The sequence below is a fragment of the Conger conger genome, chromosome 13 (genome assembly GCF_963514075.1).
Source record: "Conger conger chromosome 13, fConCon1.1, whole genome shotgun sequence".
NCBI classification, from domain to species: domain Eukaryota; kingdom Metazoa; phylum Chordata; class Actinopteri; order Anguilliformes; family Congridae; genus Conger; species Conger conger.
The window spans coordinates 43741670-43753801 of record NC_083772.1 but is presented as its reverse complement, the minus strand read 5'-3'; the positions used below and the strand labels follow the sequence as shown (position 1 = coordinate 43753801).

General features: G+C 43.9%; 1 protein-coding gene across 5 annotated transcripts in view; it reads right to left on the bottom strand.

Moving 5' to 3' along the window:
* The window catches only part of LOC133107945 (metastasis-associated protein MTA1-like), a 61701-nt gene that overhangs the window by 25218 nt on the left and 24351 nt on the right, over positions 1 to 12132 (bottom strand). For all 5 annotated transcript variants that reach the window (XM_061217284.1, XM_061217281.1, XM_061217282.1 and 2 more), the window contains exons 4-8: positions 5863 to 5989; positions 5264 to 5327; positions 4146 to 4263; positions 2921 to 3023; positions 2036 to 2135 (exon numbers count right to left, since the gene is read on the bottom strand). In XM_061217284.1, the coding sequence (XP_061073268.1) occupies positions 2036 to 2135; positions 2921 to 3023; positions 4146 to 4263; positions 5264 to 5327; positions 5863 to 5972 (495 nt within the window). In that variant the 5' untranslated portion in view covers positions 5973 to 5989. The remainder of the gene's footprint in view (positions 1 to 2035; positions 2136 to 2920; positions 3024 to 4145; positions 4264 to 5263; positions 5328 to 5862; positions 5990 to 12132) is intronic.

Genomic DNA, 12132 nt, shown 5'->3' with positions numbered 1-12132 from the left:
TGTTGAGGCCGTTCTGTCGGCAACTCTGCTTTTGTTGTTTAAAATATGATGTATTATTGTCCTGTGAACAGCTAGACCTGTGTTTGCTACTCATTTTTGCAGCTCTTTTGTAGTGATGTGTGGGTTCTGGTGAGCATTTCTCACCAGGTCTCGGGCCATTCTATCCTAAATCTTTCTTGGTCTTCCAGAACATGCCTCGCCTTCAACTGTTCCATTTTTCTTCCATTTTCTAACAATGTTTCTGACAGTGAAACAGGTAGTTTGAAACATTGAGAGTGTGCTTTCCTTCTTTCTGGATCTTCATTCTGAAATCCTTGGACAACTGTTTAGAGGAACCCATGGTTGTTAAGACCAGACAGAACAGCCACTGCAGTTGGATACATTAGAAGGCAAGGAGTTACTTCAGAATAAAAAGTTCAGCCCTGGAATTACTCACTTGATGCAGTATCAGGTATAGAATACCAGACCCGGTAGCGAGACCAAGGCGTACTTTGTCATTCAAAGTCTTTATTATAACAAAGGCAGTTCAGACAGGCAGGGTTCAATAGCCAGCAAATGGGAATAGCAGGGAATAGGCAGTTTATTATCAAGTGTCCAGAAAAAAGGTCAATAGTATAACAAGGATAATCCAAATTGAAGTCGTGGTCACAGGCGAAGGGTTGAATACAAGCGGGCAGAGCAGACAAAAACCGAATCCAAGACAGAGGTCAAAAAACAAAACAGGTCAGTGAACAGCGGTTCAAAACTAGACCACCGGGATAAGTTAAATGCGTACGTCGAAAACAAACCAGGCCGTAACGGGTATCAATCAGCACTAAATGCTGGAGAGTACCGTCGGGACACATAACAATCTAGTGACAAACTAGACAAACAAAGGGGTTTATATAACGCTGGTAACAAGAAGGAAATGGCAATTAGGAGTGGGAAACAATCAGGAAATGAAACACAGGTGAAGTAAACTGAACTGCACAGAGGGTAACAAAACATGGAAACAACACAATGAAAATGAAATGAAATGACAATGAAAAACACAGAACCTGGCATGCAGAGGATGTTGTTGTCAAGGATACTAAGCTGATCGACAAACCTCACTGTTATAAACTAATCTGTTCGCTATGCTGCAAATTTTTTCAGAGAAGAAATGTTTTAAACATTTTATTGTGAATGCGGATGGAATAAAAATATATATATATGTCTGCTGCTATATATATGACATATATATATATGACAGCTGCACCTGAAATCTGTGTCTAATTATGTAACTTGTCATCTTTCAATACCTAATTGAGAAATTGTGGTATATATGCTTGTTAATTAAGGCTCAACATGTGGCTTCATGAGACAGCAGTATTGGTGTCTTCTTATCAGAGGACTGGACTACAGGTTATGAATCCCAGTCAATACAAAATAAAAAGTATGGGCCCTATGACTAATGTGAGTATATGCTGCATATACTCACATTAGTCATAGGGCCCATACTTTTTATTTTTACAGGCAACCTATCTATGTCAGCTCATGCAAGGGTTGAAGACCTTTTAAGGTCCTAATGTGAACACACCGAGTAAATAGCAAATGGGTTAGAGTCCTTCTGTATAGAATCTTTTTGGGATTCAGGGATATCCTTCTTTGGTTAGAATCCATGTATGATTCAGAGAGTATCTTTCATTGGTTAGAATCCATATATCATTCAGAGAGTATCTTTCATTGGTTAGAATCCCTTCCAATCCCATCCTGCAATACTGTTTTCTTAAACATCTCACCATTCACAATGGTTGGTTATTGATGTAATAAAATTTGAAATTTAACTTAAGGTTGGATTCTGACCTGCCAAGTTGAACAAAATTACTAAAGACTTTCTTTTGAAAGCCCTGAAAACACTTTTTAACTGAAGCTCAGTTTTGAAATTTGGGATACGGGCTGAATGTCCGCAGTTGAGACTGTTGGGAAAGGATGTTCACCTAGGCCAAAGTGTTACTGTAGAGGGATAGGAGAGCAGTGTGAGGGACTGAATGTCCGCAGGTCGGTAGGCTCTTACCAGGGTGATGTCCCTTGACGCAGCCGCTGCACTGATGTGAAGGCTCGGCTGCCGGACAGAGCTGCTGCAGTCAAGAGCCCGGGCGAAGGTGCCCACCGAGCTGCCCGTTAAGAAAAAGCACGGAAGCCCCAGATCAGGGAAGAACTAACAGCACATACAGTGGAGATTTACTACCACACTGGCCAAAAGCAAATCATATCTACTAACAGGCTGTGGGCGAGAACTTGATTTTAATTGCAAGGTGTTATGAATTATATGCGATTTGACACAGGACATTATGCAATCTGTTTGTTTTCCTTAGTCAGGGAGATGAACTGAATGACTCAGAAGTCATTTCTGTTATATATGAATTTTCATATTTCCACACCGTTTTCTGAACCAGCAATCTGTTCACTGCCCGCTATGCTCACTGTACAGATAGAGAGGTGTGAAGATGGACCTCGACGTGTTTAATTCCTGAACACACTCGGGGCTGGATAAAATCCACCAGACCTGGATTAAATGCATATTTGTGTTTGATTCAAATACTTCTCTGTGCTCGATTGATCTTGCCTGGTGAAATTGAGCCTGCCAAAATGATCATAATACTTTTTTTTTGAGTAACTCATGGGTTCTGATACAGCAGTAAGCCCAGGAAAGCATAGAAAAGCATATGTTACGTATGTGCTATAGCTTCTTCTGTAACTACATTATGTGCTGAGTGGACGCTGTGTAAGAAAGATGTATAATAAAGCCTACATGTATAATTAAAAATGTAAAACAAAAAGCATGCATTTTGGCATTAGTGTCATAACTATTAGCCATGTTGGACATTTGGTGTTGTTATCAGTGCTCTCTGCTCATATAGCAAAAATAAATCTGAGCCACGATTCCAGCTGTGCTTACCGCGCTATGACCAGGAACTGATCGATCTGCTGGTCCGTCAGCTGGTTCAGCGGCTCCCAGACCTTGGTCTCTAGTTCCGCCTGGTTTCTCCCATCATCCTCCCCTGCATAGATTAGGACGTTCACACTGTCTATAAACACTTCTTTTTCAAAAGACGTGAGACACAATCTTTCTTGGTAACCGATGGCAGAGGTGTCCAAGCCTTGGTGCCCAGGATTGCCTGCTGTAGGTCATAAGTTTCCAGTATTTTGGGTGCTTATAACATCCCCACCCCGAGAGGTAGTTATGTAAAAAAAGCTATGGATAAAATGTATTTTCATAACCAAAATATTGATATAAGTCCATATTTAGAAACGCACAGCAGCTTCTAGTCCATTCATGACTAAACGTGTTGTTTTCCATTTGCAAGGCGAAAAAAAATCCCCAAAATCTGATATACAAAACAGGACGCACCTGTGCCTCTCATAGAAAGGCCGAGCACCACTCACAGTGCAAGAGTTACAGTTTATAACCAGGTTTTAGGCCATTTTCAGAGAGGAAAAAAACTGTATAGTTGCATACTTTTACTATAATGTTGAGAGCTTGAAATTACAGCCTTCTGCCAGATGTCTGTCAAAAAGTTTGCTATCATTTGCTGTACCTGAAATTACCCTATTAACTTTGTGAAAACATGCAGTACATAATAATTTTGATTTAAAAAAATCTAAGCTATATTACTTACAAATACAATCGTGTAATTTTAAGCATTCAATGAAAATGATGTAAAAATCTAATAATACAAATACAAATATTGTATAATCTTAAACATATTTCAAGGATCATTTCAACGTTCACTGTTTGTACAAAGTTTGTACATAAATCAAGAATAAAAATGCAGAACAAGTATGGTAATCATACAATGATGGCACTTCATGTTTTATTTTTTGCATTGGTGTAATTATCAACAAATATGGCAGCAAAACCAAACACTGTTAAGAAATGTGCATGAAATGCATGAAAATGGAAACATGAAATAATAATTTAATATTATTATCAGTAGTAAAAAATCAATTCTGCAATTTTCAATTTTACAACATCACAAAATAGAACATGATGCACATTATTGCTTATTTAAATCATTGTTAATGGTGAACCTTTAAATGACTGTGGGAAAGTGTAACACATTGTACCATACCTAGGGTACAACTACACATATATCATTATAATTTGTAAGTTGTCTGCTCACCCTCCTTCAGCAGGTCAATGATGTCTGCCTGGAATCTGGGTCCAACGCGGATCTCCCCTTTGTCAGCCAGCAGAGTCTTCTGCTGGGGATCGTACACCAGACAGTAGAAGAAGCATTCCTGTGAGAGACAGGCATCATGGGAAAACAGCCACAAACCGTGACATTTAGAGATTCTAGTGCACCAGCTCGTCAACTAAACAAACTGCAGAATAAGGGGTTACGATGCGATGATACCCGAATGCGATGACAGTCATGTTGAAACCGTAAAAAGTGAACAATTCTCTCTCTGTCCCCTCTCTGTCTGCTGAATGCCCAAAATACAATGGAAACGAGCTCCCTGGTGATTTTTCCATTCGTTAATATTCGCTAATATTTCCTTTTTCCCCTTTGTAGTTCTGTGGGGTGTCTATATGAAAATTAATTACCTTGAATTTGAAACATTATGTTTTTTTCATTATTTACTGTATTTATACTACGGTTTCAGTCTGTCTACACTCAGTGAGCACTTTATTTGGTATTTATTAGACTTATTTCTTAGACTTATTAAGTATTCTGTTGCTGTAGCCTAACCACTTAGAGTCATGATGTGTTGTGTGTTTACAGCTGCTCTTCTGCATACCACTGTTGTAATGGTTATTTGTGCCAAATTTATATTTAAAAAAAAAACATTGTATCAAGTATCAAACAAAACATTGTATCACATATCTTTAGAGTCTGAAATTAATATTTTTCTTTGCAACATTATAGAAGAAAAATAGAAGTCAAAACAACTCCCACAGCTACAAAATATTTGTATGTAGTTGTTGCAGTCTTGTGTGCAATTCGCCAGGAACGCATTTTCCTGAAATGTGTTCTTGACAAGATATAGAAAACATCCTGGCACATTGCTTTCGTGAGATGTGCCCCAGTTTGTTTGGCAAACCCCTCCATCCTGAGGTGCTGCGACTCAAAGCGCCGGTCATTCATACAGCTGTGTTTACACTGATGCAGGTCTGGATGACTGCCTGGAGCCCGACCAAAGCCTCTCAGTCCACAGCATGGCGGTTAGCTCACAATGCGGGCTTGGCCTGCACAGGTGCTACTCCTGCTTTGATGTGCGGGTAGGGCCTGGTACGCACCTCTTTCTCCAAATACGAGAACAATGCTTCTGTTTCATTCAGCAGGGTGACGCAGCATTTCCCCCTGTGAAGCACAGACAGAACTGAGCGCTGGCAAGATGCCATATGACAGCACTCCAGTCAGTAACAGTGAGCAGCGCGGGTAGGATTGTGACACACATGCCGATTGGTTCTGCATGCCTGGGAAGGGTTGGGGCCTATGGGACAGGAGCCCGAGAGATCAGTCCAGTCTGCCCGACATGTTTTCACCAGTTTAGACCCCAAAAAAACTGGTAACCAGCTACTTTAATTGATCAATTAAGTGTGAGGAGTATCCAAAGGAACCAACAGACTCTGTAGCTTTCCAGGACCAGAGTTGGAGACCCCTCCCCAACAGCCTGGCAAGGGGCGGATCTTATAGGTCACCTTGTGTCAGGCTAGGGTGTGGCTTGTGAATTACTGGATGTGACTGGTGGAGGGGTCGGAGCTTGGACTTGACAATATTCAAATGGTGAGGAGAGTTTTAGCGATGCAGCAAGGCACAACAGTGCCAGGGCACAGAGGTTTGTGTAGATATCAGAGGAGGGGCTTGATGGAAAAGGGCTTGGCCGGCGCGTTACCGTATATGAGTGGCAGGAAGGGACTCCAGCTGTCGGGAGAGGAAGAGTTCTCTGTGCTTGAGCTGGTGTCTCTGTTTGTCGCTGAGCTGCTGCAAGCTCTCACCCTCCATCTCCTCCTCCAGATCCTCTGTAATCACAGTGATAGAGCCATCACACACACCTTCATACAAAACACCATTCACACACACCTTCATACACAACACTATTCACACACACCTTCATACAAAACACCATTCACACACACATCTTCACACAAAACACCATTCACACACACTGTGCCCCACAATCTGCATTCACACACACCGTGCCCCACAATCTACATTCACACACACACAACCACACCAAACCAGAGAAATCCTGTTCACACACAGAATGATGTATCTCACGAACCACATTCACACACAAACTGTAACCTGCAAAGTGTTTTTACAGAGAAACTGACACGAAGATGTAAGGGTGGCCTGTAGCGTAGTGGTTAAGGTACATGACTGGGACACACAAGGTTGGTGGTTCGATCCCTGGTGTAGCCACAATAAGATCCGCACAGCCGTTGGGCCCTTGAGCAAGGCCCTTAACCCTGCATTGCTCCAGGGGAGGAGTGTCTCCTGCTTAGTCTAATCAACTGTACATCGCTCTGGATAAGAGCGTCTGCCAAATGCCATTAATGTAATGTAATGTAATGTAATGTAAACTGGGGGAAAGAACAGGTGCCTACAGCAGGCAGCCAGGGGCAGATACAGTGCCTATAGCTGGCAGCCAGGGGCAGATACAGTGCCTACAGCAGGCAGCCAGGGGCAGATACAGTGCCTACAGCTGGCAGCCAGGGGCAGATACAGTGCCTATAGCTGGCAGCCAGGGGCAGATACAGTGCCTACAGCTGGCAGCCAGGGGCAGATACAGTGCCTACAGCTGGCAGCCAGGGGCAGATACAGTGCCTATAGCTGGCAGCCAGGGGCAGATACAGTGCCTATAGCTGGCAGCCAGGGGCAGATACAGTGCATACAGCTGGCAGCCAGGGGCAGATACAGTGCATACAGCAGGCAGCCAGGGGCAGATACAGTGCATACAGCTGGCAGCCAGGGGCAGATACAGTGCCTACAGCAGGCAGCCAGGGGCAGATACAGTGCCTACAGCTGGCAGCCAGGGGCAGATACAGTGCATACAGCTGGCAGCCAGGGGCAGATACAGTGCCTACAGCAGGCAGCCAGGGGCAGATACAGTGCCTACAGCTGGCAGCCAGGGGCAGATACAGTGCCTACAGCAGGCAGCCAGGGGCAGATACAGTGCCTACAGCAGGCAGCCAGGGGCAGATACAGTGCCTACAGCAGGCAGCCAGGGGCAGATACAGTGCCTACAGCAGGCAGCCAGGGGCAGATACAGTGCCTACAGCAGGCAGCCAGGGGCAGATACAGTGCCTACAGCAGGCAGCCAGGGGCAGATACAGTGCCTATAGCTGGCAGCCAGGGGCAGATACAGTGCCTACAGCAGGCAGCCAGGGGCAGATACGGCGTCCCTGGCCTGAGCCTGGCAGTGTGCCGAAGCCGAAGCTGAAGCATGTGAAGTCCTTCAACCATGAAACCATGCTTTGGTTTGGGTTCTCGTCTGCTGCTCAATCTGCGGGCTGCGTTTACACTTTCTGCCATGCCACCTGAATTTGTGTGAATGCAAAAAACACTCCTCAATCCAGTAAGTAGAAGAGTGGCATTCCGTCAGAAGACCTCACCCTTTTACATTACATTACATTATTGGCATTTGGCAGACGCTCTTATCCAGAGCGACGTACAACAAAGTGCATACCCATAACCAGGGATAAGTTCGCTGAAAGACCCTAGAGGTAAGTACAATTTCAACTGCTACCTGTACAACAAAGAAAAGGACAAGGGCCTTTTTTTTTTTTTTTTTTTTTTTTTTTTTGAACAAACAAACAAACAAACAGAGCAAAAGTCACCAAAGTTAACTATCCAAACACTGCTTACCTAGCCAACTAAAAATACCGATACACAAAGCAAGTCACAGAGACAACAATTAAGGTTCACAGGGAGGTAGGGAGGGATGGGGAGAGGTGCTGCTTGAAGAGGTGTGTCTTCAGCTTGCGCTTGAATGTGGGGAGAGATTCTATAGTTCTGACCTCAACGGGGAGTTCATTCCACCACCGTGGAGCCAGAACAGACAGTAGTCGTGAGCGTGAGGTGGAGTTTCTGAGAGGGGGAGGTGCCAAGCGGCCTGTGGAGGCTTGGCACCTCCCCCTTTTAGATTTGAACAATATTTTCTTTACACATTAACCAATATGAGAGAGTGTTAGAATGTGATTTGATTAACCTGAATGAGCAACCATGCAGGAGACAGGGACACTCTTTCAGAAATAAACAGCAGTATGGTTCTCGGAAAGGTTACAATCTTTATCCACAAGTTACTGATCAAGAGTGCTCCCTTTTGTGTGTTTTCCAAGTGAAGACATGTTCATTTTGATACAGACGAGGCATTATTTAATGAAGAAACGTGAAGAGGCATTAGTTGTTCTTATTATTTATTTTGTGGGGAGTGACAATAATAATACCACACATATTATTATTAAAGAGGCATTATTTCATTTGCATGTCAAAACAAGATTAATTTGTTCGTCTTTTTGGGATATCTAAATGGCTTCCACATCCAGACGATCTTGCAGCTGCACAGCTCAAGTCTAGCTATGACCCGTTTCAAAAAACAGGTTGGACGACAGCTTACCAAATACAGAAAAGTGGATCCATTCCAGAACAAACAGTTACGCTACAGTCTGATAGAGATCATGGAATGGATTCATCTGGTTCTCACAGCACTGGGAGGTATTTCTTTTTCACACCGAGAGCGGTCGCAGTGTGGAACAGCTTGCCAGGTCATGTAGCGCAGGCAGAAACTCTGGGTGTTTTCAGGACCAAGCTTGATATGGTGCAAGAGCTAGTATCGCTTGGCTGAATGGCCTGTTCTTCCCCGCCCACTCTCCCCTCCGCAGGGCTGCTCAGAGCCTGTTCACACGGCCGCACGCATCTGGGTTAAGTGACTCGCTTGCCTGAGCCTCACTGGGGACTCCAGTGAGCTAGTGCTGGAGTTCAGGACGCTAACAGCCAATGCGACGTGGTCTGAGCCCCAGCAGACGCTGGAGCGCCTGGGGACAGCCGCTGCCGGCCCCCTCGGAGAGCCGCGGGGGGATTTCTGCCTGCCCGCTTCTGGAAACATCCATCTTCTACAGTCTCCGGGAACAGCAGCTAGCTCCCTGTGTGCAGTGGGTCACATAAACTGTCAGCGCTCTTGTGCTTTTCAAAGCAGCACTGCTGCACAGCGGACCGCTGCACCAACAAATTAATACAGTGGAGAGACGAGGAAAAGCATGAATGCACCGACGCAGTGTGTGAAGCACACCTCGCACTGCCCACCATTTTCACAAGTGCTACACAGGATTATAAATAAACACAGAATCGTGCGATGGAAGTGTACTCATGAAGCACCTGCTTCTGTCTCCACGTTACATTAACCGTGACAAAGGGAGAGAGGACTCATGCAGTCCATAGCCAATCTGTGGGAGTTGTCATCAGCACAAATATTCATGAATAGCAGATGAATCAGCTATGTCCTTCTGAAACACAGGCGGAATAAACAAACACTAACCCTTGATGTGGGCTTTATGGCCCACAAATGCTTAAGAAGTGGGAACCCTGGTGTAAAATCCAGCTATGGCCAGTGACTGGCTGTTTCAAAACATAGCTTAAGCTGCTCAAACCATGTTGACTATAGAGCTGGTCCACCTGGTCAACCAGCTACCAGCTGTTGTTGCTGATGTTTGTTTTTTTCAGCACTGAACCCACAAATGCTCTTCTAGAGATTTGGGATATGTGTTTTCTGGACTCAACTGCCTGGACACAATGATTTAATCCCTTCCAACCTGGTACCCCTGGTACCCCTAAAAGATTCACGTGATTCACACTGTTTCTCTTCTTCCTTCCCTGCACCCCCCTCCAGAGCCACCGGTGGCGATATATGAATGTATGACTACACCGCGTTCCAAATTATTATGCTATTTAAGTGTCATAAAGATTAAATTTTTTGTTTTTCAATTAAACTCATGGATGGTATTATGTCTCAGGGCTCTTTGGATCACTGAAATCAATCTCAGACACCTGTGATAATTAGTTTGCCAGGTGAGCCCAATTAAAGGAAAAACTACTTAAGAAGGACGTTCCACATTATTTAGCAGACCACCATTTTCAAGCAATATGGGAAAGAAAAAGGTTCTCCCTGCTGCCGAAAAGCGTGAAATAGTTCAATGCCTTGGACAAGGTATGAAAACCTTAGATATTTTCACTTAAGCGTGATCATCGTACTGTTAAGAGATTTGTGGCTGATTCAGAGCACACATGGGTTCGTGCAGATAAAGGCACAATGAGGAAGGTTTCTGCCAGACAAAAACATTGGTTTAAGCGAGCAGCTGCTAAAATGCCATTACAAAGCAGCAAACAGGTATTTGAAGCTGCTGGTGCCTCTCGAGTCCCGCGAACATCAAGGTGTAGGATCCTCCAGAGGCTTGCAGTTATGCATAAACCTTCTATTCGGCCACCCCTAACCAATGCTCACAAGCAGAAACGGCTGCAGTGGGCCCAGAAATACATGAAGACTAATTTTCAAACTGTTGTTGTTCACTGATGAGTGCCGTGCAACCCTGGATGGTCCAGATGGATGGAGTAGTGGATGGTTGGTGGACGGCCACCATGTCCCAACAAGGCTGCGACGTCAGCAAGGAGGTGGCGGAGTCATGTTTTGGGCCGGAATCATGGGGAGAGAGCTGGTCGGCCCCTTTAGGGTCCCTGAAGGTGTGAAAATGACCTCTGAAAAGTATGTGCAGTTTCTGACTGACCACTTTCTTCCATGGTACAAAAAGAAGAACCGTGCTTTCCGTAACAAAATCATCTTCATGCACGACAATGCACCATCTCATTCTACAAGGAATACCTCTGCATCATTGGCTGCTATGGGCATAAAAGGAGAGAAACTCATGGTGTGGCCCCCATCCTCCCCTGACCTCAACCCTATTGAGAACCTTTGGAGCATCCTCAAGCAAAAGATCTATGAGGGTGGGAGGTAGTTCACATCCAAACAGCAGCTCTGGGAGGCTATTCTGACATCCTCACAAGTTCAATGGATGCAAGAATTGTGAAGCTGCTATCAAATAAGGGGTCCTATGTTAAAATGTAACTTGACCTGTTAAGATGTTTTTGATTGAAATAGCTTTTGATTTCAGTAAATATGCAAATGCTGCAAATTCAACAAATGACCATTTTCAGTTCTTTTCAACCTATAAAATGTTTTGAAACTCTGTTGTGCGTAATAATTTGGAACAGTGCATTTTAAGTTTTTTATTTTTGAAAAAAATACTGTTATCATTGGGAGGTTTGTTCAATAACATTCGAATTATACCCTAACAGTTGATGACTTGAAAATTATACTGACTGTCATTTGCATCGACTATTTAGGAAAATCAGAGAAAAATATAATTTGCATAATAATTTTGAACACAGTGTAGCCATAGGAGTGTGGGGCTTTGTGTCTCTCACAATGAGTGAAGCTGGCAGGTGTGCGATATCAATCACTGGCATGTCTGAACCAATCACAGGTCCCACACTAATCAGTCTGCACCAATCAGACACTACTAATATACAATAGCGTCACCCCAATTTGGAGTCCTGAAGTCCTTCTATGTGTTGCACACTATACCCATGTCCTCCCGTGGCCCACACATCCCAGCAGGGGCTTACAGCCCCCTACCCACCCAAACCCAACTGTGAACTCAAAACAAAAGATATGACCGCCATTTATTTTCCAAAAACCTATCACGTTTGTTCTTAAAATCAGTGACAACAATCCTTAAAGGCACTTATAACTAATAACTGTTCTTCATATAACATCCATGTCGTGCACAGTTGTGATGTGGAAGGCTGCCTGTGCATGTGTGCGGATCAAAGTGGGAAAGCTTTGCCCTTATTGCACTGTACTGGAGCTGGGAATGGGGAGCCATGTTGGCTTTAAATTAATCCGCAAAAACAGGAGGTTTCAGCATTATTATTATGATAAAATAACCTAATTCCACTGTGCCTGCTATTCTATCCTACATGCAATGCTCTGTTTTTGCATGCCCCTGATCTGCCCCCAACCCTATTTTTTTTTTTGTTTTTGTTTTTTTTACTGATTTATGTTTTCTGTTCCTTAATTTCAGTCAAGTCCTTCAAACACAGGTTTGAG